General features: G+C 46.4%; 1 protein-coding gene across 40 annotated transcripts in view; it reads left to right on the top strand.

The window, feature by feature from the left end:
* The first annotated feature begins 6,010 nt into the window (after positions 1 to 6,010).
* Positions 6,011 to 26,092, top strand: part of SMARCC2 (SWI/SNF related BAF chromatin remodeling complex subunit C2) — a 32,550-nt gene continuing 12,468 nt past the window's right edge. For all 40 annotated transcript variants that reach the window (XR_014544682.1, XR_014544683.1, XM_083599596.1 and 37 more), the window contains exons 1-21: positions 6,011 to 6,197; positions 9,498 to 9,617; positions 10,745 to 10,830; positions 12,492 to 12,573; positions 12,659 to 12,751; positions 14,094 to 14,163; positions 15,479 to 15,548; positions 15,856 to 15,931; positions 16,156 to 16,287; positions 17,188 to 17,303; positions 17,828 to 17,952; positions 18,275 to 18,334; positions 19,732 to 19,769; positions 20,536 to 20,666; positions 20,751 to 20,822; positions 22,154 to 22,267; positions 22,633 to 22,786; positions 23,198 to 23,290; positions 23,722 to 23,841; positions 24,174 to 24,236; positions 24,921 to 25,179. Coding sequence is in view for 38 of the 40 variants with exons in the window: in XM_083599596.1 (XP_083455722.1) it covers positions 6,087 to 6,197; positions 9,498 to 9,617; positions 10,745 to 10,830; positions 12,492 to 12,573; positions 12,659 to 12,751; positions 14,094 to 14,163; positions 15,479 to 15,548; positions 15,856 to 15,931; positions 16,156 to 16,287; positions 17,188 to 17,303; positions 17,828 to 17,952; positions 18,275 to 18,334; positions 19,732 to 19,769; positions 20,536 to 20,666; positions 20,751 to 20,822; positions 22,154 to 22,267; positions 22,633 to 22,786; positions 23,198 to 23,290; positions 23,722 to 23,841; positions 24,174 to 24,236; positions 24,921 to 25,179 (2,185 nt within the window). In the remaining 2 variants the exon portion in view is untranslated. The remainder of the gene's footprint in view (positions 6,198 to 9,497; positions 9,618 to 10,744; positions 10,831 to 12,491; positions 12,574 to 12,658; positions 12,752 to 14,093; positions 14,164 to 15,478; positions 15,549 to 15,855; positions 15,932 to 16,155; positions 16,288 to 17,187; positions 17,304 to 17,827; positions 17,953 to 18,274; positions 18,335 to 19,731; positions 19,770 to 20,535; positions 20,667 to 20,750; positions 20,823 to 22,153; positions 22,268 to 22,632; positions 22,787 to 23,197; positions 23,291 to 23,721; positions 23,842 to 24,173; positions 24,237 to 24,920; positions 25,180 to 26,092) is intronic.

Here is a 26,092-nt window from a genome sequence, read left to right as displayed (position 1 = left end):
ATACCATTTTCATAATATTTTCCTTTATCGCCGAACATGCAGTTACTTTTTCATTTTAACACTTTTATTTTACTTTTTTATTTTTTGTTCTTTATTTCCATATTTTTTATTTTACTTTTTTATTTTGTGCACATTTGGTATATATTTTGTATATATTTATTTTGTGCATAGAGGTGTAGTTAGGGGTAAGGCAAGTGTTAGGTTAGGGTGGGGCTGGGGTGGGGTCAGAGTTAGGCTTGGGTGGGCATTTTAGAGAGTTAGCTAGTTTAGAGAGGAGGGTGGGAATTTTTCATGAACAAAATGTGCAGACTGTAAGTAGGATTGCTTCCCTTTCTCTTGGTCTCCTGGGGGTGTGGTGTGAGTCCTGGGGTCCCCTGCACAGCCTTGACTCTCTGGAAACTGACCCTGCCAGTCTTCTCCAGAGAGCTCAGCTCCTCCACACACTTCCCCCGTCTTCCCCTTTTCTCTCCCCTCTTATCATTTATTATGACATTCCGAGCCCACTTTCCTCCCAGGAGCTCAAGGAGACCTTCATGGTTCTCCCTGCCACCAATTGTTATCCTCACAATGGCCCTGCAAAGTAGACTAGGCTGGCCCAAGGTCCACCAGGGAGCTGCATGGCTGAGTGGGGATTCGAACCCTGCTCTCCCAGGTCCTCCTAGTCCAGCCCTCCAACCACTACACCTCTGCCTAGCTCCATTTTCCATCTCTCTCACTGCCCAACGCCATCGGCCTTCTCCCCCTTCCTGGGGGTCTCTCTGGCTCCAAGGAAGACTCTACCCCCTTCCTCATGTTCTGCTCCTAGCATTCATTTTCTAGCATTCATGGTGCTAGAAAAATAGCACTGGGGGGGGGGGGTATGCTTTTGCCCCAGCCTGACAGCAGCTAGTCTCCCAAGGGCAATAATACGATATCACCTCACCTTCTTAGTAACTGTGGTTCTCAAGGGGTGTGGCAAGAGAGGATGGCAAGACAATCAAAGAAGCATTGAAACATTTCCGTATTGTATCATGTCATAATGATTTTTTTTGTCATTTGCAGAATAATAATAATAATAATAATAATAATAATAATAATAATAATAATTTATTATTTATACCCCGCCCATCTGGCTGGGCCTCCCCAGCCACTCTGGGCGGCTTCCATAAAAACCAAAAATACAGTAAAATATCACACGTTAAAAACTTCCCTGAACAGGGCTGCCTTAAGACGTCTTCTGAATGTCAGGTAGTTGTTTATCGCTTTGACATCTGCTGGAAGGGCGTTCCACAGGGCGGGCGCCACTACCGAGAAGGCCCTCTGCCTGGTTCCCTGTAGCTTTGCTTCTTGCAATGAGGGAACCGCCAGAAGGCCCTCGGCGCTGGACCTCAGCGTCCGGGCAGAACGATGGGGGTGGAGACGCTCCTTCAGATATACTGGACCGAGGCCGTTTAGGGCTTTAAAGGTCAGCACCAACACTTTGAATTGTGCTCGGAAACGTACTGGGAGCCAATGTAGGTCTTTCAAGACCGGTGTTATATGGTCTCGGCGGCCGCCCCCAGTCACCAGTCTAGCTGCCACATTCTGGATTAGTTGTAGTTTCCGAGTCACCTTCAAAGGTAGCCCCACGTAGAGTGCATTGCAGTAGTCCAAGCGGGAGATAACCAGAGTATGCACCACTCTGGCGAGGCAGTCCGCAGGCAGATAGGGTCTCAGCCTACGTACCAGATGGAGCTGGTAAACAGCTGCCCTGGACAAAGATTTGACCTGTGCCTCCATGGACAGCTGTGAGTCCAAAATGACTCCCAGGCTGCGCACCTGGTCCTTCAGGGGCACAGTTACCCCATTCAGGACGAGGGAATCCTCCACACCTGCCCGCCTCCTGTCCCCCAAAAACAGTACTTCTGTCTTGTCAGGATTCAACCTCAATCTGTTAGCCGCCATCCATCCTCCAACCGCTTCCAGACACTCACACAGGACCTTCACCGCCCTCACTGGTTCTGATTTAAAAGAGAGGTAGAGCTGGGTATCATCCGCATACTGATGAACACCCAGCCCAAACCTCCTGATGATCTCTCCCAGTGGCTGCATGTAAATGTTGAAAAGCATGGGGGAGAGGACAGAACCCTGAGGCACCCCACAAGTGAGAGCCCAGGGGTCTGAACCCTGGATAGATTTGTTGTTTAGTCATTTAGTCGTGTCCGCCTCTTCATGACCCCCTGGACCAGAGCATGCCAGGCCCTCCTGTCTTCCACTGCCTCCCGCAGTTTGGTCAAACTCATGCTGGTAGCTTCGAGAACACTGTCCCACCATCTCGTCCTCTGTCGTCCCCTTCTCCTTGTGCCCTCCATCTTTCCCAACATCAGGGTCTTTTCCAGGGAGTCTTCTCTTCTCATGAGGTGGCCAAAGTCTTGGAGCCTCAGCTTCAGGATCAGGATATCTATCTATGGATAGATAGCTTTTCAAAATGAGAGCAAGAGAAAAGCTTCTTTGTGTCCATGAGATGAGTTTGTTTGTCTCAAAATTAGACCTACAGTCTAATTAAAATTAGACCTACAGTCTAATCAAAATTAGACCTACAGTCATACCTCGGGTTAAAGACGCTTCAGGTTAAATCTTTTCAGGTTGCGTCCTGCGGCGACCCGGAAGTACCGGCAAGGGTTACTTCCGGGTTTCTCCGCTTACGCATGCACAGACGCTCAAAATGACGTCACGCGCATGCGCAGAAGCGGCAAATCGCGACCCACGCACACGCAGACACGGATTGTGTTCTGCTCATGTTGTGAACGGGGCTCCGGAATGGATCCTGTTTGCAGCCAGAGGTGGTACCACTGTGATACTGTGGCAAAAGCAAGCTCACACCTCCCATTGAGTTTGTATACATACTTAAAGTACATATGTAAGAGGCTCATTTATAATTGCATTTTGGGATGATTCATGTTCTTATGTAACTGCATTGTTTTATACTTTCTGGAGGTCCCATGATCATATTATAAAGTAGTTGTGTTCTATACTGTAAGTCAAGCAACTGCTATGAGTTGTTTCGTTTCCCAATGTATTTCTTATCAATAGAAAACTAAGTGTGGCACAATCCAATTTTTACTCTGAAAGTGCACCTTAGAAAAAATGTTTGAGATCTACCGTAGGAACTCTTTGGCCTAACGGGATGCGGATGGGAAGGTCAGACGTGGCGGTGACGCGTGTGATCCGCGATCCGCCCGTTCTAGCGCTCAAGCTCCGCCTTCGGCAGCCCCGCCCTCCCTCCCTCCCCTCGCCACTGGAGCTTCTCCGCCTTCCGTTTAAACGCGGCGACGATCGCTGCCCGCCCTCCCTCGCGATTCTTAAACCGCTCTCCTCCTCGGTTCTTTTCGTTATATTCTATTTTATTTTGTAACCCGGGGGAGCGGGATGCCCAGTTAAAAGGAGATGGCGCCTCCCCCCATAAAAACGAGACCGCCGTCACGAACAGGATTCGAACCTGTGCGGGGAAACCCCATTGGATTTCGAGTCCAACGCCTTAACCACTCGGCCACCGTGACTCTCGGGCCAAGGCTGCGCGGAGCTTCAGCTAGACCGGCCCGCCAGGCGGCCTGCACCGGCCGCGGGAGCGCGAAACGGGCGGCGGAGACCCCAGCGCCGCGTCTCCCCTCCGCCCGCGCCGCCAGAAAGGACGCCCGGCCCCGGCGCCCTCCGCTCGCCTCAGCTTCGCGACCCCCAAATTCCCCTCAGCGCAGCGCGGACTCCATTTTTAATACGAATATTCCCGATAAATTCAGCCGCCGCTGTTCCCCGCCTTCCCGCCCAGCCACGCAGGTCCCCTCAGGCCGCGCTGAAAGCCGCGCGGGTTTCGTGCTCCTGAGCATGTGCAGAATTCCCGCCTCCCTCATTGCGCGTCCGGGGCAAGTTGCCCGTCTTTTAGGAGGCTCCTGAGGGCATCGCTATCCCCGTCGCCTAGACTGGGATTTCAAGGGCCCCGAGGTCACGGCAGACACGGATCTTAGCGACTCCCAGCCTGGGAATTAGACCCGCACAAGCCTCTTCCCCGGGGGTGCTGGTTGGGGTTGGACTAGATGACCCTGGGACCCTTTCCGACTCGACAGTTCTGCGGTTCTATGTCCTGCACGCCTTCACTTTGAATCATGGCCCTGTTTGCCTCGCCAGCTTCCTTCGAGAGCACAGGCAGGATATATATTCCATAAATAATGAGCCTAGAAATGTGTTCATGGGCATCACTAGTTAGTATTTCACATGCTGCAGAGTCTTGGTACAGGAAAAAGGTATCGCCCCATCCTTGCACTCTGTGTTACCTGGACACTTCTGCTGCCACTCCTTGTTGGGTACACAAAATCAGTTGGTTTAATAATAATAATTTTATTATTTATACCCCACCCATCTGACTGGGTTTCCCCAGCCACTCTGGGCGGCTCCCAACCGAATACTGAAAACAATACAGCATTAAACATTTAAAACTTCCCTAAAGTGGGCTGCCTTCAGATGTCTTTTAAAAGTAAAATAGTTGCTTATTGCCTTGACATCTGACGGGAGGGCGTTCCACAGGGCAGGTGCCACTACCGAGAAGGCCCTCTGCCTGGTTCCGGGAACCTCACTTCTCGCAGTGAGGGAACCGCCAGAAGAGCCTTGGAGCTGGACCTCAGTGAACGATGGGGTGGAGACGCTCCTTCAGGTATACTGGGCCAAGGCCATTTAGGAATTGGCAACCTCCTGTAGAAGGATGTAGTTAAAAGGCGAGACCTGTCCTTTCATCTCCCAGTTATGATAAATGGTGGCTAAAGTGTGTTGTGGGGGGGAACCTGCATTAAACAACATGTCCGGCACTCAAGACTGCAAGACTGTCTGAAGTGCAAGCTTTGCTCCTTTATTCTAGATATGCAAGGAAGACTGGCTCTGGCTGCTCACATGCCTCTCTTTCAGGATTGCTTTGATTGCCTTCTAGTTTGGCCCTTAGAATAACAGAATCATAGAGCTGGAAGGGATCACAAGGGTCATCTAGTCCAACCCCCTGCAATGTAGGAATCTTTTGCCCCACATGGGGCTCAAACCCACAACCTTGACAGTGCTAATGATAATGGAAAGGTGAGGCAATATTCCCAAGGGCTCTGGTGCAAAAGAGTGAATAATGTCATGAAGCTCCCGGGGTGACCTTGGGCCAGTCGCCATCTCTTAGCCTAACCTAATTCTCAGGGTTGTGAGGATGAAATGGGAAGGAGGAGGATCCTGTTCACCACCTTGAGCTCCTTGGAAGAAAAAGGTGGTATATAAATGTAATAAATATAATGATATAAATGCACCATATGAAGCTGCTGTTTCTGAGATGTCATGTAATCAGAATAGTTTTAATGTAACAGACCTTAAACAAAAAGATCCTTAGATCTGTTGCCCTTCTGAGCACACACTGGAGCTGTGAAGATTCCTTTGTAATGCATTTCTCAAAATGCATTTGTGTCGTAAAGGTGCAGTACAATGATAAAAGCAACCTAGGCCTTGCCTGCAGGTTTACAGTGCAGAGGAAACAGGAAAACAAGCAAATTCATGAGCCATTTGCACCCCAACCCAGCATATGGCCTGAGCCGTGTTTTCTTATTTCTCCCCAAGGGATCCCTTACTTCTGAATTCCCTGATCCCACTCACAATCAACCCAATTGTTAGCTACAACATTTCGCTTTTTAACCTCCCCGCCTCCCCATTTTCAGCCCTCGTCCTACATTTCCTGAACTGAAGGAAAGAAGAGAATTTATTCTTGGCTATTTTCAGTCTCAGCTTCAATCCGTGTCCTTTCCCATCACTAAACAGAACATTCAGTCCCAAAATATATACATACATGTGTATACATGCATGCATGCATATTATATACACCCCCACTTGTTTCCGGTGGAAAATGCGTCCGACCCCTTGCCGCCCCCCCCTCAGCCTCCGCGTCTTGCGGCTCTCCGCCTGCAGGGGGCGCTTCGCCTCCAAACCGAGCTCGGCCTTTCCCCGCTTCCTCCCTTCCCCTCTCTGCCCAGGAGGGGTCGCTGCGTCGGGCCGCGCGGGGCAGGGCGAGCGGAGGCGGCGGCGGCGGCGCGGCCCAGGCCGGCGGCGCTGGGAAAATGGCGGTGCGGAAGAAGGATGGCGGCCCCAACGTCAAGTACTACGAGGCCTCGGACACCGTTAGCCAGTTCGACAGCGCGCGCATCTGGCTCAGCAAGAACTACAAGAAGGTAGCGGCCTTCCCGCCCAGGCCCGGCGGGCCTCCTGCCTCCCAGGCCGCCCGCGCCGCGGCAGGAGGAGGGCGAGACGGGGGCGCCCGTCCTCCGCCTCGGCTGCCCCCGCTCCGTCCCGGCGCTGGCCCCCCTCCCTCCCTCCTCGGGACCCCGCCGCGCGTGCCCGGGCTGGGGGGTGGTTGTTGGGGGGCGCGCGGCGGTGCAGGACCAGAAGGGATGGGATCTGGCGGACAGGAGGCGTGCAGCGCGCCCCCCTCTTTTTCCATAGGGACCGGGGATCCCAGCGACCCCACCCCTCACCCCCGGGAGGCTCTCTCCGGCTGCGATCCCGCTCCGCCCTCCTCCGCCGGAGACTCTCCTGGCGGCGCCTGGCAGGACAAGGGGACCCCATTTCGGCATCCCATTGTTGTTTCCCCCCAGGCCGCCCAGGGGTGCAGACTCCCTGCTCTGACCCCTTGGCGTCTTGTCACCTGCTGCCTCGTGCACGGCGCCCCCATTGTCCCTTGAAGCATTTCTCCCTAATTTGATGCCAAGTGGATTTCTCCCACCCTGAAAGTTTCATTCACTGACATGTTAACTGACCTCCCCCACCCGCTTCTTCTTCCAAATGGTTCACCCCCCCCCTCCTGAAGCAATCCCCAGTTGACTTCAATAAATGATCTCCCACCTGCTGAAACTGTGCTCTTTGACGTGCAGAAATATAACAGGGCAGGCAGCATTAGTCTTCTGGAAACGGGGTGCGCTGCACTGTAGTGGTTTTCTTTCCTACCTCCAGGAGAGCTGTTCAGCTGCCCCATAATCTCTGGGGTACTTTGCTTTGCTTTTTCAGTTTATCTGATTCCTGTCAGCAGAAAATGGAAATGCTTTTGTGTGTTGCAGTTTACCTCTCTGCCTCTTCCTTTCATTAAATCTGCAATAAGAGACTCCTCTCCCCAGATTACTGAGGCTATTTGCATGTTAGATCCCCTGCTCCTTTCAGCTTTCCTCTGTGGTCCCTTATCAGCCAAAGGCCCAGAAGCTGAAATGAATGTTGATGGAATCTCCTCTCCAACACACACACACACACACAAATGTAATATGTGTGGATGGGCAATTTGAGGACACGTGCAACCTTCTGGGATGAAGGCATGTGGAAGACTGCCTGGTAGTTTCTGCCTGGGTCTCTGCTGTTTGACAGTTGTATCCTTTCTAGCAAGCCGCATGGGTCTTGGTTCCCATGCTGTTTACCTTTGACCTTCCGAGTGAGAATGTCTGAGTCACCAGACAGCTTTCTGTGTTTGGAGTGACAGATTGTGACCTGATGTTCACCACTTCCCTGCAAGTTCAACTCTTGCCAGCCCTCATGTCATTTGCAACAACTCAAGGAGCGGCATTGAATGGATTCTCATTCTAACCCCCATAATTTTACTAGCGCTAGCAATGTGGAACTTTTAAAAAATGCTGTCTTTAAATGTATTTGGAATGGCCCACGCATGAAACTTTGTTTGCCTATTTGGCTGGTACTTGCACACCAGGCAAATCCAGGAGGCCTGAGCTTCTGTTGTGTAGGGGTGAAGTTTAGCAAGGGGGGGTGGGGACCCCCTCATCCCTTTTGTGGTCAGTTCACTGCTTCACAGTCTGCTGTTACACACAGTTAAATGGACCTGTGTACTAGTTAATGCATGGCAAAGTCACAAAGCCCAATGCTTAAAGAAATGCGATGGACCTGCTTCATGTATTAGCGAGAAAGAGTTATAGTTATAAATATTGTTATTTATAAGGTATAAAAAGTATTCACAGGAAGTATGCTTTAAAGCTTTAACACATAGCTGTCAACGTTTCCCTTTTTTAAGGGAAATTCCCTTATTCCGAATAGGATTCCTCGCAAGAAAAGGGAAAAGTTGACAGCTATGCTTTAACAGATTTGACTGCAATCCTAGCTACACTTACCCGGGAGTATCTTGAAATACAGTGAGACTTATGTCTGAATAACTGCATTGCTGATATTGAGTATGTCCAGACTTTTGCTGAGACTCTTGTCCCAAAATTTGAAATGGGGTCCCTGCTGTTTGCTGAGGGAGAGAGAGAAAATATATTCTTCTCCCTTCCACCCCACATTTCCCCAACAAATGTGCAGAGGATGCAAGCTAAAAAGAATAGGGCAATAGACACGGCAATTGAGAGGGAACATATTCTGAATGCACACGGTTACACCAAAGCACCATAGCACATAGATGTTTCTGCAATGTTCACACACCGTTTATTCCATAGAAACTTTGTTGATAGTAATTTCAAATGGTGTAGTTATCTCTTACATGCTGGGTAGTGTTCTCAGCGTTGAGACTTCAACAAACCTATTTTCTTGGGAACACAACTTTGGAGATGTGAAAGGTTTGCAAGTAAAACTATGAACCAGGTCACATCAGTGGTAGTTGTATCATACGAAATCTGGAACAGGGGTGGGGTGGGGTGGGGGGATTCTCCACAAGAGTATTGCGATTTTTTTATGCCTGCAGCAGACTACAGAATGATTTAAGAATATAGTTGATTATACTCTCATCTGTGTGCCACCTGAGTTGATATGAAATGAGCTTCTGTGAAGTCTGCAGTGCTCTGCAACTGAAAGTCTCATTGCCCACACATGAAAATGGTTATTGTGCCGATTTGAGGCCATGATTCTTTGTCTACATAGGACCCCTAAAATGTCCTCATTATATACAGAATTAATTGAAAATAGTCGTTAGTGTTAGGTGTTAGTTCAGTCCTTTGCTAGACATAATATTCTCCTGACATAATATTCAAGATTTCCCATTTTGACTGAAAGTTTTTAGAGGCCAGAACCAGCTTTGTTTAGTACCCACAGTTCTTTGGAGAACTCTTGTTGCTTAAGAGTGCTGTCCTGTGCCTAGTGGATCTTTTATTCCACAGTAGGATTGCTTAGTGTGTAGAATTGGATCTCTTTAGGTGTGCCATTTTTTCCTTCTGAAAAAGCATCTCTTTCAGTGATACTTGGAATCCACTTTTCATCCTAACCTGCATTGTAAGACACACCTTTATCTTTATGTGCTGTATATATCTGTCTGTTTTCCTCTGTTGCCTCTTTCTCTTTTCCTTCTGAAAAACATAAAGAAAAAAATTGGTTGTGTCGCTACCAGTGGTAACTCACTTTAGGTTAGAGCATGTTGGTCATCGTAACCCAGTTGCTGAAAATGATGAATACTCAGTCTCTTCCTTGCCAAGGTCTCACATGTGCTTGATTGCTGCTTAAAAGAGTGATCTGGATAGGAGTCATCTAAGCCTCGGTCCTTCTTCCCACAGTACATCCAAGCAGAGCCACCTACCAATAAGTCGTTGTCCAGCCTAGTAGTACAGCTGCTGCAGTTCCAAGAGGAGGTGTTTGGAAAACATGTCAGCAATGCACCACTCACAAAGTTACCGGTGAGTCTCACAGCTGTCTTGGTTCAGGTGTGGTAGAGAAAGAAAAGCATCTTCCGCAGAGTAGGTTGCTTCTAGAGAGATCTCCTGTCTGTCTGTCTTGTCTGCCTAAGAACAGTTTAGTCTTCTTATACAGAATAAAATGATAGGCTGAGGTACTAGAAACTTGCAAAACTTGAATGTTGCAGGGGCAGAGTTATTTTTAGTGGTTCCTCATTCAGAAAGCTTATCACATTGGACAGAGGACTAGAGCAAATCTTTCTTCCTGATGTGGTCCTTTACTATAGCACCTCAGCCTACTAGCTCTTTCTAGTATGAAACAGTTCTGAGATTCTGTAACGATAGCAGGAATTGGGCACATAAAATAGAAGGTTTTCTGGGGCTTAGCTATTTGCAGAACTGCGTGGTATTTCCCTGTGTAAGCATGCAGTTCTGTGTTGCGGGGATTTTTCAGAATATTGTGCTTGGGAGAGACACATAATAAGCAGTAATTATTGCATTCCCAGAGAAAACAATTGTGTCAGGTTTGGATTCAGGCTGGCACTGACGGATATTGCTCTTGCTATGCTCTTAGTTGTTCGTCTAAGCTTTGCTAGCTTGGAAGTCAGTTTAATCTTTTTATGCTGTTTATAAAAATAGAGAAGGATAACATAAAACATTTACACTGATATAGATTAGCATAAAAACAAATTATACTGACTATATCTACACCGCCATACAAAATTCAGTGCAAATATAATTCAAAATCATTTTAAATTTTGATGGCTTAGATCTTGTTGCTTTCCATGACTTCCTTGCAGCAGGGTGATTATAATGTTGCTTTGGTTGGTTCCTGAAGGATGGGTTCAAATTTTTATATTCCACTTCTTCGGCTTATTGCATTGCTATTCATCCAAGTCATGTATCCGTAACTCAAGTTACTTTGCTGGGCTTTAATCTCTCTTGCTTGATAGTCAGTGCTACCCTCTCTGACCAGAGTTCAGTTCTTTACTGTTAGCATCAGACACTTTTTCTAAGGTGCTCTGAATTCTGTTGTTCTCCAGCCTAACAGATGGAGAGCCCATTAAGAAGGCCGTCTTCTGGAGTAGATGCAGCTCATCTAACTCTAACTCTGGCTATCTCTATTATAGATAAAATGCTTCTTAGATTTCAAAGCTGGTGGTGCCCTATGTCACATCCTTGCAGCAGCCTATAAATTCAAGAGCGATCAAGGATGGTAAGCATTTTTACTTTACTATTCTCACCACATTCCATGATAGGGTAGAGGTTTTTGGTTGTGTATTGGTAGGGTAGGAGTTCCTGGCTTCGTGCAGAAATGAATTGACAGATTTAGTGCTTGTAAAAGAGGTCATTTGAATGCATCTGAATGTTGCGAACAACAGTTTCTTCGCCTTCCATCCATTTTTTTTCCAGGGAGGATGGGGTTATAGAACAAGGACATTTTAGTTATTTAATTAAATTTATCTACCTCATCCTGCTAAAAAAATATTCTTGAACTTGACACTCTCCCCTTCAGAGATTAACAATGTAAGAATCTGAATATAGTTTGCAAAGCGACAATGGTACTTAGATAGTGTCATTTCACAAGCAATGTTGTGTGTAAGGGAGCAACTTGCTGTTGTGGAGTCTTAAGGGCCCATCTGCATTATGCACTGAAAGCTGTATCATATGACTTTGAACAGTCATGGCTTTCCCCAAAGGATCCTGGGAGCTATAGTTTGTTAAAGGATGCTGGGAGCTGTTAGGAGACCAATATTTCCCACACCGAGCTACAATTCGCAGAGTTCCCTGTGAAGAGGGATTGATTGTTAAACAACTCTGAGAACTGTCACTTTGTGAGGAGTCTCATAATAATAACTTTCAGCACGCTGAGCAAACTACAGTTCCCAGGATTCTTTGGGGAAGCCATGAGTACAGTCGTACCTCGGGATGCGAACGGGATCCATTCCGGAGCCCCGTTCGCATCAAGGAGCAAACGTAACTAGCGACGGCAAGTCTGCGCATGTGCACGTCGCTTTTCGCCGCTTCTGCGCATGCGTGTGACATCATTTTGAGCGTCTGCACATGTGCGAGCGGCAGAACCTGGAAGTAACGTGCTCCGTTACTTCCGGGTTGCCGTGGAGCGCAACTCGAATGCGCTCAACATGAAGCATATTCAACCTGAGGTATGACCGTATTTAAAGTTGTATGATACTGGTTTAAATGTGTAGTATGGATGTGGCTGCTTGAAGACAGTGATATGAATGAGGAGTACAGCTTTCATGTTACCATTTTTTATATCTACCCCCCAGGATGCATTTGAGTTCACAGTGCTAAATACTGCGCTAGCTTTGTCATAATCCACATTCAAATTTTTCATTGTGTGCACGTTGTGTTAAATGATAGTTAATGTTTAATTGTGTTTAACTATGCTTTCTTGTGAGTGAGCACCGTCCTGGTAAATATACTCTGAAGTCCCAGCTTTGCTCCTCTCGCAATTCTGACCATACTGTGCTGGGAGCAAAAAGCCTTGGGCTCATGGTTTGCTTCCCCCAAAGAAACAAGAAGGAATAAGCCAATAACAAATTTTAGGTAGCACTCATGATCTGTTTGGGGAGGAATGGACCACAGGGCCAGGTTTCGTTGATGCAGTAAGCCAAAGCTTGTGGTTTGTTGCTTCTGGCACAGCCAGGAAGTGGGGGAGAAATGAGGTAGGAATTCTTGGGCAGCACACTGGCACTGAACTGTAGTTTAACATCAACTATAGTGATGTGTGAACCAGGCCAGTTGATTCTGTGGCAGTTTCCACTCTTCCTCAGAAGTCTAGATTTGTAAAATAGAACATTTAAGAAACATGAACTCTGATTTTTATTAAGGTTGCTCTTTTCTTCCAATAAGGCGGCGTTTCGATTTCCAGAATCCATCACGGATGGACCGCAATGTGGAGATGTTCATGACGATCGAAAAATCTCTGGTGCAGGTAAGGTGATTTCTTTCCCTTTCTCTGCCCTTTTATGGATTTCTGGCCACCAGGTGCTCATCTGCACTATTTATTTTTCTTCCAGAACAATTGTCTCTCCCGACCTAACATCTATTTGCATCCAGACGTTGACCCTAAATTGCAGGCCAAGCTGAAAGACATTGTGAAACGGCACCAGGTGGGTGAGATTGCAGAACAGCATTAGCTGGGTATCACAAAAATTTTCAGAGGGTCATGCATGTCTGAAAATGGCTGAGATAGTGATATGCTTGTTTGCTTGGGAATTAAGAATAATATAGCAACACATCTGCTTGCTTGCCACGATGTTGTATGTAAGTTTTCATTTGAATAACTTGTCCACAAGGGACCATTAAAATATTAAAAGAAGGAAGTCTCTCCCATGGAATGGTACATGATAAGTTGGTGACCCCCTTCTACTAATGAATTTTGTAAAGAGGGCATTTAAAAGTTGGGAAAATACCACTGAACAGTAATGCTCTGATGGTGTGGGTACTTAAGCAATTCAGCACTCCTACCATGCCTGAGAGTTTACAGAGTAATGCAAAACAAAAGGCTCAAGGAGAGAATAATCTAAATAAGGAGACTGCAGGAGATAAACACAAGGAAAGCAAAAGATGTGTGTGAGCAGTTCCAGTTCCACATGCATATACAGTGGTACCTCAGGTTACATACGCTTCAGGTTACATACACTTCAGGTTACAGACTCTGCTAACCCAGAAATAGTACCTCGGGTTAAGAACTTTGCTGCAGGATGAGAACAGAAATCGTGCTCCGGCGGCGCAGCAGGAGGCCCCATTAGCTAAAGTGGTGCTTCAGGTTAAGAACAGTTTCAGGTAAAGAACGGACCTCCGGAACGAATTAAGTACTTAACCCGAGGTACCACTGTATTTTGTTTTTGTTGGGGAAGAGAACTAAGGGCATCATGGGAAAAGTGAGTTTTGTGCGGAAAGGGGTGCTACCATGTAGGACTCCCAAGTGGGGGTCCCTGTCGTAAAGAGCTGCAAAGGAGAACAGGTGTTTCAAACCAGTTCAGGCTGACCAAAGAGAAGTAAGGCCTACCTAAACTGCTTGCAGGGTGAGATGCTTCACCAAACCTAAGTGGTTTTGATCCCGTAATGAGGTTTAAATAACTGTTTTAACTCTTCATAAGCAATTTGGGCCTCTTGCTAGTGTAGCATGGTGTTGAGGAAGACAGGTTTAATTGCATATAAATAACCTTTTCCAGATAGCTTTCATTCTGTAACCTGCCTCATCATGAGTAAGAGCTGTTCGACAGTGGAATTTGCTGCCAAGGAGTGTGGTGGAGTCTCCTTCTTTGGAGGTCTTTAAGCAGAGGCTTGACAACCATATGTCAGGAGTGCTCTGATGGTGTTTCCTGCTTGGCAGGGGGTTGGACTCGATGGCCCTTGTGGTCTCTTCCAACTCTATGATTCTATGAGGCATACCATGCTAGAATTCAGATGTTCTGGTCCTTATACACTCTTTTGATCTCTTTCCAGGGAACAGTAACAGAAGACAAGAACAATGCTTCCCATATTGTCTTCCCTGTCCCCGGTAGCCTTGAAGAAGGTATGGTTTCTGTCTATTTTCATTCAGTTGTAGAATTTTAACTTTCATCTTGCTGGGTGATCACTGGTTGTTGCATGCTTGATTATTCCACCCTGGGTTGTAGCTAGACATGCTGATAAAACAGTCAGTAAATTGCAGTGCTGCTTGCATTTTTTCCGGTAGGGGAACGACACGTGTACAGCTGGAGTGAAAGAGACCACATTTAAAGCAGCAACAGTAGAAAACAGCTCATTAGTAAAGGGCGAGGGACTGTTGTGGTGGTGAAGGAAAGTGAAACATGATTTACAAATCATTTAAATCTAAAGATGTAAAATAGTACTCATATTTTATATAGCACCTTCAGTGTTTAAAATACTTTATAGCTTTTACTCTGCGTATCCCAGAATGCACCATTCTTAGGCAGAATACTTGGTCCCCTTTACAATTATATTTCACTCACTTCCAATATTTGTTAGCTACTTCTCTCACATTATTTCAGGATATCTCGGCTGTATACAGCAGGCATGACTAACAAGGCGTTCTATAATACAGTCATACCTCATGTTGCGTTTGCTTCATGTTACGTACTTTCAGGTTGCATCCCGTGGTGACCCGGAAGTACCAGAAAGGGTTACTTCCAGGTTTCACCACATGCACAAAAGTGCTAAATCGCGCTTCGCGCCATGTGCACAAGTGCCAAATCGCGCCACGCACCTGCGCAGATACGGTGCTTCAGGTTGCGGGCTTTTCATGTTGCGAACGGGCCTCCAGAACAGATCCCATTTGCAACCAGAGGTACCACTGTAATATACATTAATATAAAACAACTGAAACAAAGACGTTTTTCGAAAGTTAAGCAATAGAACAGATTAACAACATAAACCAATACTTAAAATATTCATGCAAATAAGGGTTATGCCTGGCACAGAAAGTATTGTGTGGCACCAGTCATAGGTTGTGGAGAGGATCTTCCACAACTGGGGCTCCATCACAAGGAGGCCTCTCTGCATTACCACATAATGTATCCCCCCTGCCCTGCAAGAAACAAAAAACCCAACCCCGTATCTGGAGAAAAGCCCCCACTTAAGATCTTACAGCACAGGCAGGTTGGGTAAGCTTCCCTAGGGTGGAAATTGCACAAATGGGATACCACTGCTGCCTCTGCAGATGACCTAAGCTAATGCAGGTGCAGCCATTCTTTTACCCAACTTCCCTTACAGGGGCTCAGAATAGATCACTGTAAAAATGCTGCACAATACAAATGGTGTGAAATAAAGCCTTTCCAGAGTGGATTAATACCTTGATTGTAACCATCCATGTTTACTTTTTCTTGTAGAAGAGTGGGTTCGCCCGATCATGAAGAGAGACAAACAGGTCCTCCTGCACTGGGGCTACTACCCTGACAGGTGAGCAGGAGCAGAGTTGGCATCTGTCCACTGTAACCTTCTCAATATAGGTACAGGAAGCATGTTTTCCCCTGTGTATTGGAGTGTGTATTTGCAGCTGATGCTACCAGTTTATATCCTCTGCTGTTTTTGTTTTCTCCTAGCCACTTCCTGTAAATTTTCAGAATGTGAATCTGGCTAAGTTTTTCCTGTTTCTGAAAGTGGGGTATAGATGTACTTGTGCCTTAATTTCCGCACCCATTCCTTGAAACTGGCTAAATTGTGCAGGAGAGGTTTTGAATCAACTGCTACCTGCTTTCCTTCATAGCTATGACACCTGGATACCAGCAAGTGAAATTGAGGCCCCCGTGGAGGACGCACCCACACCAGAGAAACCCCGCAAGGTAAAGGATTGCCTTCATTTGAAGTTTGAGTACAAAAAGAACTTGGGAATGGGTCACTCAAGGCAGCTGTCACAGAATGTGAGGCTCTGAATTCATGTTATGTCCACTGGGTCAGAGACATTCCTTTGAGCCTTTCCTTGTTGCAGTTTTGGATTGGAAAGTGGTTCATTTCCCTTCTTGCTTTAAGGTGCTCAGTGATGAGTTTCTTTTCTCCTCACATCAAGGTTCATGGCAAATGGATCCTGGACACAGACACGTTCAATGAGTGGATGAATGAAGAAGACTATGAAGTAAATGATGAGAAGAGCCCTGTCTCCCGCAGGAAGAAAATTTCTGCCAAGACTCTCACTGATGAGGTACGATGCTTTTAGAGAACTTCCATTTCTTTATAATACTTTTGGGATATCTCGAATATACCTATGTTCTAATGAGAGAAAAACTTAAGACCAAGAACAAAACCATCTCTGACCAAAGCATATATAGGAGCATGATATTTCAGACCCACCATTTCTGTGTCCACTTCTTGTATTATTTTGGTCTTTTAAATAGAGTTCCTCTGTGCCCAGCAACGCTTTTTTAAACATACAAAGTAAGGCTACAGGATCAGAATCTCATAGCGCAGATTCATTTTAAGGCAAAATCAACCTGTGCTGTGAGATTCCAATCCTATAGCCTTTCTTTGTATGATGTTGTGTGTAGCGTGATCCTGAATGTTCACACTTGCTCACAAATGTAAGAAGTGCCTCGCTGGATCCAACCAAGTTCCATCTGGTCCAGCTTTCATTGCAATAATTCCAAACGCCATCAAGTTCTATATGGTCCACCTTCTGTGTTCCTGTGTCTTATACCTGGCTCATATTCTGGACATGGGCCAGCAAGTCATTGCTCCTTTGCTCTACCTCACTTCCTGTGCTCCACCTCCCCCCCTTTAAACAATTAGACACAATTTCTGTAGGAAGGAGGCCAAGCCACACCTTTTCCCTGCTGTTTTGAATAAGTGGGGAGTTCTCTCATATCAAAAAGCATCCAAGCTCTCAGCTGCCATCTCCTGCCTAGCAATAGATGATGTGAGGCTGCTTGTTGTGTTTTGACACACAAAACAGACTCTTGACTTCCTGTGAACTGAGGTCTTCCAACTGTAATGGACTTGGTGTAGAATGTGAGGAACAGAAGCCTGAGAAATGTCCATTCACTGTTTCCTCAGCAGAAGCCGATCATTGCTCCTTCTGTACAGTTGCCTTATTTCATCTCTCTAGGTTAACAGTCCTGACTCAGACCGACGGGATAAGAAGGGAGGAAACTATAAGAAAAGGAAGCGCTCTCCCTCTCCTTCACCTACTCCAGAAGCAAAGAAGAAGAATGCCAAGAAAGGGTGAGGACAAGCTTTTCCTTTTTCCCCCTTTTGGGTTGACTAGATATCAAGTAGCTCAGCCTTGATTTTATTGGTTCTCTTGTGCTCCCCCACAATCCCATAAATTACATTGTCTTTAAAGAAAGATTGGAACTTGAAGTGTTCTGCAATGAGGCTTCCTATTACATTCCTGAGGACACAGATTATTGGCAGATAATCAGCCCACCACGTCCACTCCATTGACTGATTACACTGCTGGCTCCACTTTCTGTATGCAGCTGTGGATTTGCCACATGAGCACATGACACTTTCACCTAATTTTCCTTTCTTGAGAATAAGCATCAAAGTGCCTTCTTACCAGAAGTGACACTTAAAGCTGGAAGAGAAACCTTTCTCCTTCTGGACAAAAACATTGATCATAGTGTTTGCTGTGCACAACCAAGTCTTTATGCTGCCCATACATAATTGGAGTCCAGGGTGTTCTGCTTGTATTAGTTTGCTCCAACAAGGCTGATGGATCTCTCTCCTTACACCTCCCTCCACAGGCCTTCCACTCCCTACACCAAATCCAAGCGTGGCCACCGTGAAGAGGAGCAAGAAGACCTCACTAAAGACATGGATGAGCCTTCCCCTGTCCCTAATGTTGAAGAAGTCACACTACCCAAAACAGGTCAGTATCACAGCTTTTGGACTTGCATAGCTATTGTCCTTTCCCGCTTTCCATATGGGTCCTGGGGTCACTAGGTCAAGATTGTACTAACCAGTGTCTCCACCAAAAGTAGTGCGGTTTCATTGCTTTGTGAACCAGTTTGATGAATAAAACAGCCCCCCCCCCAACTCCATTTCAATCTCTGTGCCTGTCTGCTCCTTACAGTGCAATAGAGGAATATATGAATCTTCCAGGAGGTGCTTCTCTAGGACAGGGCAGGTGGGAAGAACCTTTGAGAATTTTCTCTCAGTAAAGTATTCCTTCCTTGTTCTGTCTTGCATAGTTAACACCAAGAAAGACTCTGAATCGGCTCCTGTGAAGGGTGGCACCATGACCGATTTGGGTAAGGGATATTTTTCCTTTTGTTATCCTGCTCTTGGTATGGGAATAAGTACATGTTCTTCAGTGTTTGCTGGATATTAGGTAGCAATATTAAACCACAATAAAGGCTCATTGAGTAGCACCCCCCCTTTGTTACTGTAAAGAACCACATGTTGGAGGGCATGAAATTCACTTCATGTGAGTATTGAAAACTGGTCACCCCTGAGTCCTGACTTGCGACTGGTGTCCTGAGATCCTATACTAAGGGCAGCTTGAAACGTGACATTATTGTGGCAGGGTTGTAAAATAAGCTTGCATTGTGAGTGAAGTCCACATAGGTGTTTGATTTGCCCACGTGTATGCTTCTTTGGAAGAGACTGGCTGTTGGAGCTTCCACAGAAGCATAAGCTAGGCAGAGTAGACACCTAAGAAGTGGCCCCTGTAGATCTCTGAAGCAGGTTAAGTAAGCATGAATCAGTAAATCGGTGTACGCAAGCCAAACTGGCAAATGCAGTAATAGTAGCAAGTTATGCCTGAGTAATTCCAGTAGACCCTAAGAGCTGCCAAATTGCAACTGTCAACCAGATGTTCTAGAGAGAGGGGATAAGAAGCCAAAGGCTTATTGGCTGGAATCCAGAGAGCCTCACAGCTTGCTGTCTTAAGCTCAAGGGAGCTTTAGACTTGTTTTCATCAAACAACAACCTCCCGTGCCATATGGCAAATTGCTTTTGAAACAGTTCAAAAGAAAGTTTTGATATGTCATGGGAGTCAGCTGTTTAAGAAAGAAAGCAAAAAACTCCATTTACATGCCTCCTTGTGCGCGCTTAATTAGCAATTTGGACCCCAGTCAATAAATGTATTAGTCATAGTGTGTATTTAAAAATACTTGTGGGCATGTACAGAATAGATTAGCGCATGCATATGTAATACACACACATATAAAACAGGACATTAAACTCTTCTGCCACTTCCAGTTTCTAGCAGTTTTTACAAAAAGGTTTTATTTATAGCCTCATCTATGCCAAGTACTCAGAATGAGCTGCAATGTTTCAGCCAAGATTGATTAATATGCTAACATGTTGTCAAGGGGGCTCACATTCCATGTAACAAATACAAGCCCTGGGGGAAAATGGAAGTTTAAACCAACAATAATAAATAATAAACTTTTAATAATATTTAGAGGGTCAGTGAAATGCAAAACAAAAACAAAAAAAAACCTCCCGGCTTTCTGCTCACTAAAATACCTTTATAATCTCCTCCACCCTTGTAAGATATGATTAGACACACATTTAGGTATCTGCATGTACAGGAATCTCATAAGTACTCAACTCAGTGTAATACTGTCCTTCCCAACTACTGTAGAATGAGTACAAATAGGTCTACATGACTAAGGTTGCCTTTGCCATTTTTGCTTTCCAGATGAGCCAGAAGATGAGACCATGGAGACTGCAGGCAAGGTGAGCCAAGTCTGACTCAACTCACAGAGCAATCCTACCCTTTAATTATGGCCTGGGGATGGGAAGGTGAGGGCTGCCACAATGATAGCAGAACGGCCACTGTATCCTTAGCCTGCAGTGTGTTCAACCTGGGAGAGGAATGGAAAAACTCACAACCCGAAAATCCCTAAATGACATAAAAATGGCAAGCATGTTCTGGAAACACCACCAGTGGCAACCAATCAGGGGCTGTGTTGGTGATGACGCCCACATTCCTCCCAGGCACGGAGGGAGCCAATGGAACTTGCATCAACAGGGATGTGTCCTTAGCACACCCATTGCATCACCCCACAGGTAGAATGCAAGATGACACCACAGCTTCTGTTTTTGCCTAGTCTCCTGCTCTTTTCCTCCTAAGCAGGCTAATATTCTGGTTCTTCTTTCCTTGCCCTAGTTTGGCCTGGGCAGAAGTGGACACAATTCCATTGCTTCAGTGCTGCAAAGATATGGAAGGGCACCTCCTTGGAGGCCTGCGACAGCACCCATAATTATGCTTGTGCCCTAGCACCCTCTGAAACAGCAAAGCACCCTTGATTCCTCTCTCATCACCTAGCAGTTTGTCTGTACACCTGCCTACTGTCACCCTCTGAGAAGGACTCAGGTTTTCTGAGTGCTGCATGAACAAGCAATTTCATCCTAGGCTTCTCTTAAAATGAAGCTTAAGAACAAAAGTCGTAAGAAAACAGTGGGCACTCAGGTTGCCTACTCAGGAGCTTTCTGGTTTCAGGATGAAGAGGAGAACAATGCTGGAAACAAAGGGGAGCAGACCAAGAACCCTGACCTACATGAAGACAATGTCACCGAACAGACGCATCACATCATCATCCCCAGCTACGCAGCCTGGTTTGACTATAACAGGTGCTCAAGTGGGGACCGGGGAGGGCTTTTCCTCTCAGTACCTCCATCCTTCCAGTCTGTTCTAACTGTTTGATTTTTCCTCAGTGTCCATGCTATTGAGCGGAGAGCCCTCCCAGAATTTTTCAATGGCAAGAACAAGTCAAAGACTCCTGAAATGTAAGATTGCTGTTATAAGCAGTAAGGTCTGTTCTGGGATAGTGAATGTGGCAACCCTTTTCCTCTGGTAAGAGGAGGGCTGGGGGAAGTCTCCTTATTTCCTAATCCAAGGATTCCCAAACTTTCTTTCAAGTTTCATTCAAGTGGTCCATGGCATGTAATCTTGCAGTTTGAAGCAGGGAGATGGCACATCCACTGCATTAAATACCGTATTTTTCGCTCTATAGGATGCACTTTTTCCCCTTCAAAAATGAAGGGGAAATGTGTGTGCGTCCTATGGAGCGAAGAAGCCATAGCCCCGCGACCCTCTCCCGGCTGGAGAGGTGACACGCGGCTATGGCAAGAGCCTCTATAGCCGCGCATCACCGCTCCAACCGGGAGAGCGCGCGCGGGGCTAAAGAAGCCCCGCTTACCCTCTCCCAGCTGGAGAGGTGACGCGCAGCTATGGCAGGAGCCCCTATAGCCGCGCGTCACCTCTCCAACCGGGAGAGCGCGCGCGCGGGGCTAAAGAAGCCATAGCCCCGCGACCCTCTCCCAGCTGAAGAGGTGACGCGCGGCTATGGCAAGAGCCTCTCCGCTGCGCGCCTTTCCGCTGCTCCCTGACCTGCTCTTTGGGGCTGGTGGTGGGCTTCCCCCCGCCAGCCCCAAAGAGCAGGTTGAAAGGAACCTGAAGCTTGGAGAGCGAGAGGGGTCGGTGTGCACCGACCCCTCTCGCTCTCCAGGCTTCCAAGGTAGCCACCTGAAGGCGACTGGACGCACCTTAAATGGCACCTTGTTTTAGAGGGGGAAAACGAAAGGGGGGAAAATCTCCCCCTCTCTGCGCAACGCCTCCTGCCGCTTTGCTGAAGGGGCGCTGGGCAGGGAGGGGGGGATTTTTTTTTCTTGTTTCCCCCCCTCTAAAACAAGGTGCGTCCTATTGTCCGGTACATCGTATAGAGCGAAAAATATGGTATGTTGATTTTTACTTGTATTTTTGTAGCTTCTTTTATTTCTTATGTTGTATGTTGTTGCACTACAGTTTGAATTCTGTGGAATAATAAAATGCCATATATAATAAATAACAGCAGTAACAAAGTACAATTAAAAAACATACAGCATTTGGCACAGTGCATTCCAATTGCTACAATGGACAGAAAAACTATTAAGTGATCTGCCAAGACCCTCAGCAATTTTCAAGTAGTCAGTGTAAAAAAAAGTTAGGGAACCGTTATACTGGCCTCTGTAGTATATGGGAGAGAATAGGCCTTAATATCATGGGAATACTTTACAGGGTGACATGGGTTATAAATAGTGGTTCTGACTGTCATCTTTTTCTTCCTGCTGCACTTTAGCTACTTGGCATACCGCAATTTCATGATTGACACATACCGGCTCAATCCACAGGAGTACCTAACCTCGACTGCCTGCCGTCGGAACCTGGCTGGGGATGTGTGTGCCATCATGAGGTATGCTGAGAAACAGAATAGCCGAGCAAAGCCAGAAGGAATGTATTCAAGACAGAAGCGGCCTCTAGCATTCTAGCTTTCGTACAGGGCTTAGTGCAACAGGATTTTTCCTCGTTTCTTAGCTCCCATTGTGTTTAATAGTAAAAATTATTTAAAGGTGATGAAAACTGAACATGCCCTGTTGAAGAAGAAACAGAAGTTTTGCTTGAGAGTCTTCTTGTTTGACAAAATTGATCTTCCTTATCTGGCTGTTTGGCAGATAATTTGTCCTGGGGAGGGAGTCCAGCTCCTGATCCTCTTAAAAGCAGAGAATAGAATTTGCCACATGGCTGAGCTTCGGGTCCAACTCTGATCCTCTCATGCAGAGTCCACGCCTTCCTGGAACAATGGGGACTCATTAATTACCAAGTGGATGCAGAGAGCCGGCCGACACCCATGGGACCACCACCTACATCTCATTTCCATGTTCTGGCTGACACCCCTTCGGGATTGGTGCCACTGCAGCCCAAAACACCCCAGGTAGCGTGAGAAGAAATTTATTCAATTTCATTTAGGTATTTTAAATGTTTATAGCTTGGTGGTTTAAAAATCTTCAAGGGGTAGCGTCCAAAACACGTTAAAAGCAAAATGAAATTATACAAGAATCTAGAAACATCTGATAAAATGAATTAATAGACATTAATTAGAGCATCAGAAAATTGGGAGTGGGGAGTAATTGGGACAACCCAAAATCCCTTTAGAGAATGGTTGTCTTGGTCTGGGTTTAAAAAGCCAGGAAGTAGCAGGGGGAACTTCCACATTCATGCAAGCTAGAATCAATTTGCTAGCTTCAAATCATCCCTGCTTCTATGGAAGACTTCATTTCTTTGTTTCCTATCCTAAAAGATACATCAGACTGGGGCTTAGTGCAAAATTGTGCTTATTCTTCAGAGTCGTCAGAGCGATAGCGATACCAAGGCTGGACGAAAGAACAAAGAGATTGAAGACCTTGTCACTGAGACGGTGAAGGGGAAACCTGAGCTGGTAGGAGAAAGAAGTGCTTCTGGAAGGGAACTATAAATTGTCAGTGTTTCTGGGGTCTAAAAGAGCAGGGCTGCATGGACTTTCCCCTTCTTTTCCATCAATTTTTAGGATGCATAAGAGATGAATTGTCACATCTTTCACTTCAGGGGTTTCTTAAATGTTGTTGGCTATAGTTTACCTTATAGGCTAACTATAAAATTTCATTGTCAAAGGCCAAGCAAGTCACAAAAAAGAAAGCACCTGCAGATATCTGCCACTGGAAGTTCAGACCCATCCAAGAAGTGGACAGCTTTTCACAACAGATGTGTATGGTTGCTGTCCAACCATTGCAGTCTGTGTTGTAAATTGGCCACAAAAAGAATGCGGTGATGGACATGTTTTCTCTCTGGCTGTGTTTACATCACAGGGAGCTCATTCTTCTCTTTCCCCAGCAAACCACAGCTTCCCAGCAGATGCTGAACTTCCCTGACAAGAGCAAGGAGAAGCCACCAGACATGCAAAACTTTGGGCTTCGCACTGACATGTACACCAAGAAGAATGCTCCTTCCAAGGTAAAGAGTGGGGAGAGGGTGGGTTTGCTGGTATCTGTTCCCTGGTTGGTGTACAGAGGGCCACCAAGAGACAACGGGTTGCCTCCGCCCACTGCCTAGACCATGCAGGGACACAGGACTGGGTAAGAGAGAAACAGCCAGCTCCTCTCCAGTTCTGGCCCAAGGCTGAGTCTGAGAGTACAGCTGAAGAACAGAAAGCCCCTCCACGGCAGGCGTGCCAAAACCTTACACTGAGAAAGAGGCCTCTAAGGACACGTGATGGTCAGATTATGGGGCTGGAGGCCTCCTGGTGACTGACCAGGGTTGTGTTCTAATGCGTGGTTTCCCCACAGAGCAAAGCTGCTGCCAGTGCTACTCGTGAGTGGACAGAGCAGGAGACGCTGCTGCTGCTGGAGGTGAGAGGACAGAAACATGATTAACTTCCCACAAAAGTGCCTAAGGCACTTCTTGAGTATTGCTTCCTCTTCCTGCCCCTAATTTGTGCTTAGACCACCCACACATACTGTGAACTGAGACACTGAATAGATTTTTGAAAGTTGTATCTCTGACTCACAAATACATAAAATATACAACATTTGTAACAACAGCAGCAAATTTCTTATACACCACCCATCTGACTGGGTTACCCCAGCCACTCTAGGCGGTTTCCAACAAAATACAAAGGAAGAAAACACAACATCAAACGTTAAAAGCTTCCCGATACAGGCTGCCTTCAAATGTCTACGAAAAGTCATAACATTTTCTTATCTCTTTGACATCTTGCATTGAGGGAACCACCAGAAGGCCCGTGGAATTGGATCTCAGTGTCCGGGCTGAACAATGGGGGTGGAGATGTTCCTTCAGGTATACGGGACTGAAGCCATTTAGGGCTTTAAAGGTCAACACCAACACTTTGAATTGTGCCTAGAAATATGCATTTATTTAGGAGCTACACTAAACATGGGCACTGAATGTGAGTCTGGCCTCTGAAAAGCTTCAGGCATGTAGAACATCTATTGTGGTGCTGTTGACTGGCTGTTTCTGATCCTTGCCCTTGACCGTTCATGTCCAATGTGTCGTTTCTCTTCACTGCTTTTTAGGCTCTGGAGATGTACAAGGATGACTGGAACAAAGTTTCTGAGCACGTTGGCAGCCGCACGCAGGACGAGTGCATTCTGCATTTCCTGCGTCTTCCTATCGAGGACCCTTACCTGGAGGACTCGGAGGCCTCTCTTGGGCCTCTGGCCTATCAACCCATTCCCTTCAGCCAGTCGGGCAACCCCGTGATGAGCACCGTGGCCTTCTTGGCTTCTGTTGTGGACCCTCGTGTGGCATCCGCAGCAGCCAAGTCAGCCCTTGGTAATTAACTGGGGCTCTTCAGACTCCCCCCACTGCGCCCTTAGGGACGGAAAGGCTATTAAGTCTGTAAATGGGTGCAGTTGTAGAACAGGTCTAGGACATCACTGTCCAAGAGACTCCTGGAAATTCTGTCCAGCCTTGTCATTTTAAGAGTTGACAGTGCACATATGTTAACAAGCTTTTCTCTACAGACTTAAATACTTCTTTTAAAAAAGGAAAGCTGTGGATCTCAGGATGCCAAATTCTGGGCCAGCATCCTGGGAACCAGTAAGGAAATTTTTGCTATCATTTATGTGATGCTAATACCCAGGCTGAACTTGGGTCAGAGACTCACAGATAAGTCCCCAAACAAGCATTCTCACTTCCCCTCCCTCACCTTTTGTTGGTCTGAGATCTCTGAGTTTGCTACTTTCTGAAAGCCTAGCCAATACTCTGTTCCACAGTCTCATCTTGTAGAGGAAATGAGGGCACTTTTCACGACTTGACTCAAGTACAGTACAGGTATATGCTGCAGCGACAGCATCCATCGCAGATGGCTATCCAACCCCTGCTCAAAAACCTCCAAAGTAGGTTTACCACCTCTCATGGGAGTTTGTTCCATGGTCAAACACCTCTTACTGTCAGAAAGTTCTTCCTGATGTTTAGTCAGAATCTCCTTTCTTGTAACTTGAAGTCATTGGTTCGGGTCCCACCCTCTGGAGCAGGAGAAAACAAGCTTGCACCATCTTCCATATGACCCTTTATATTTTTGAAGATGGCATTCATACATGTGATGTTGGACTCAGGTGCTCCCCATAAGGTGTGAAAGTCCTGATAGGTGGAAAGTGCATCCCCTAGCACTCAGAAAGTAGACTGGGATGTCATGTAGTGGTTGTTGAAATGAGAAGCTCATTGCTGACAGAGCTACTACACC

Source organism: Podarcis filfolensis (assembly GCF_964270895.1).
Source record: "Podarcis filfolensis genome assembly, chromosome: 2".
Classification (NCBI taxonomy): domain Eukaryota; kingdom Metazoa; phylum Chordata; class Lepidosauria; order Squamata; family Lacertidae; genus Podarcis; species Podarcis filfolensis.
This window is presented reverse-complemented; position numbering and strand designations above follow the sequence as displayed.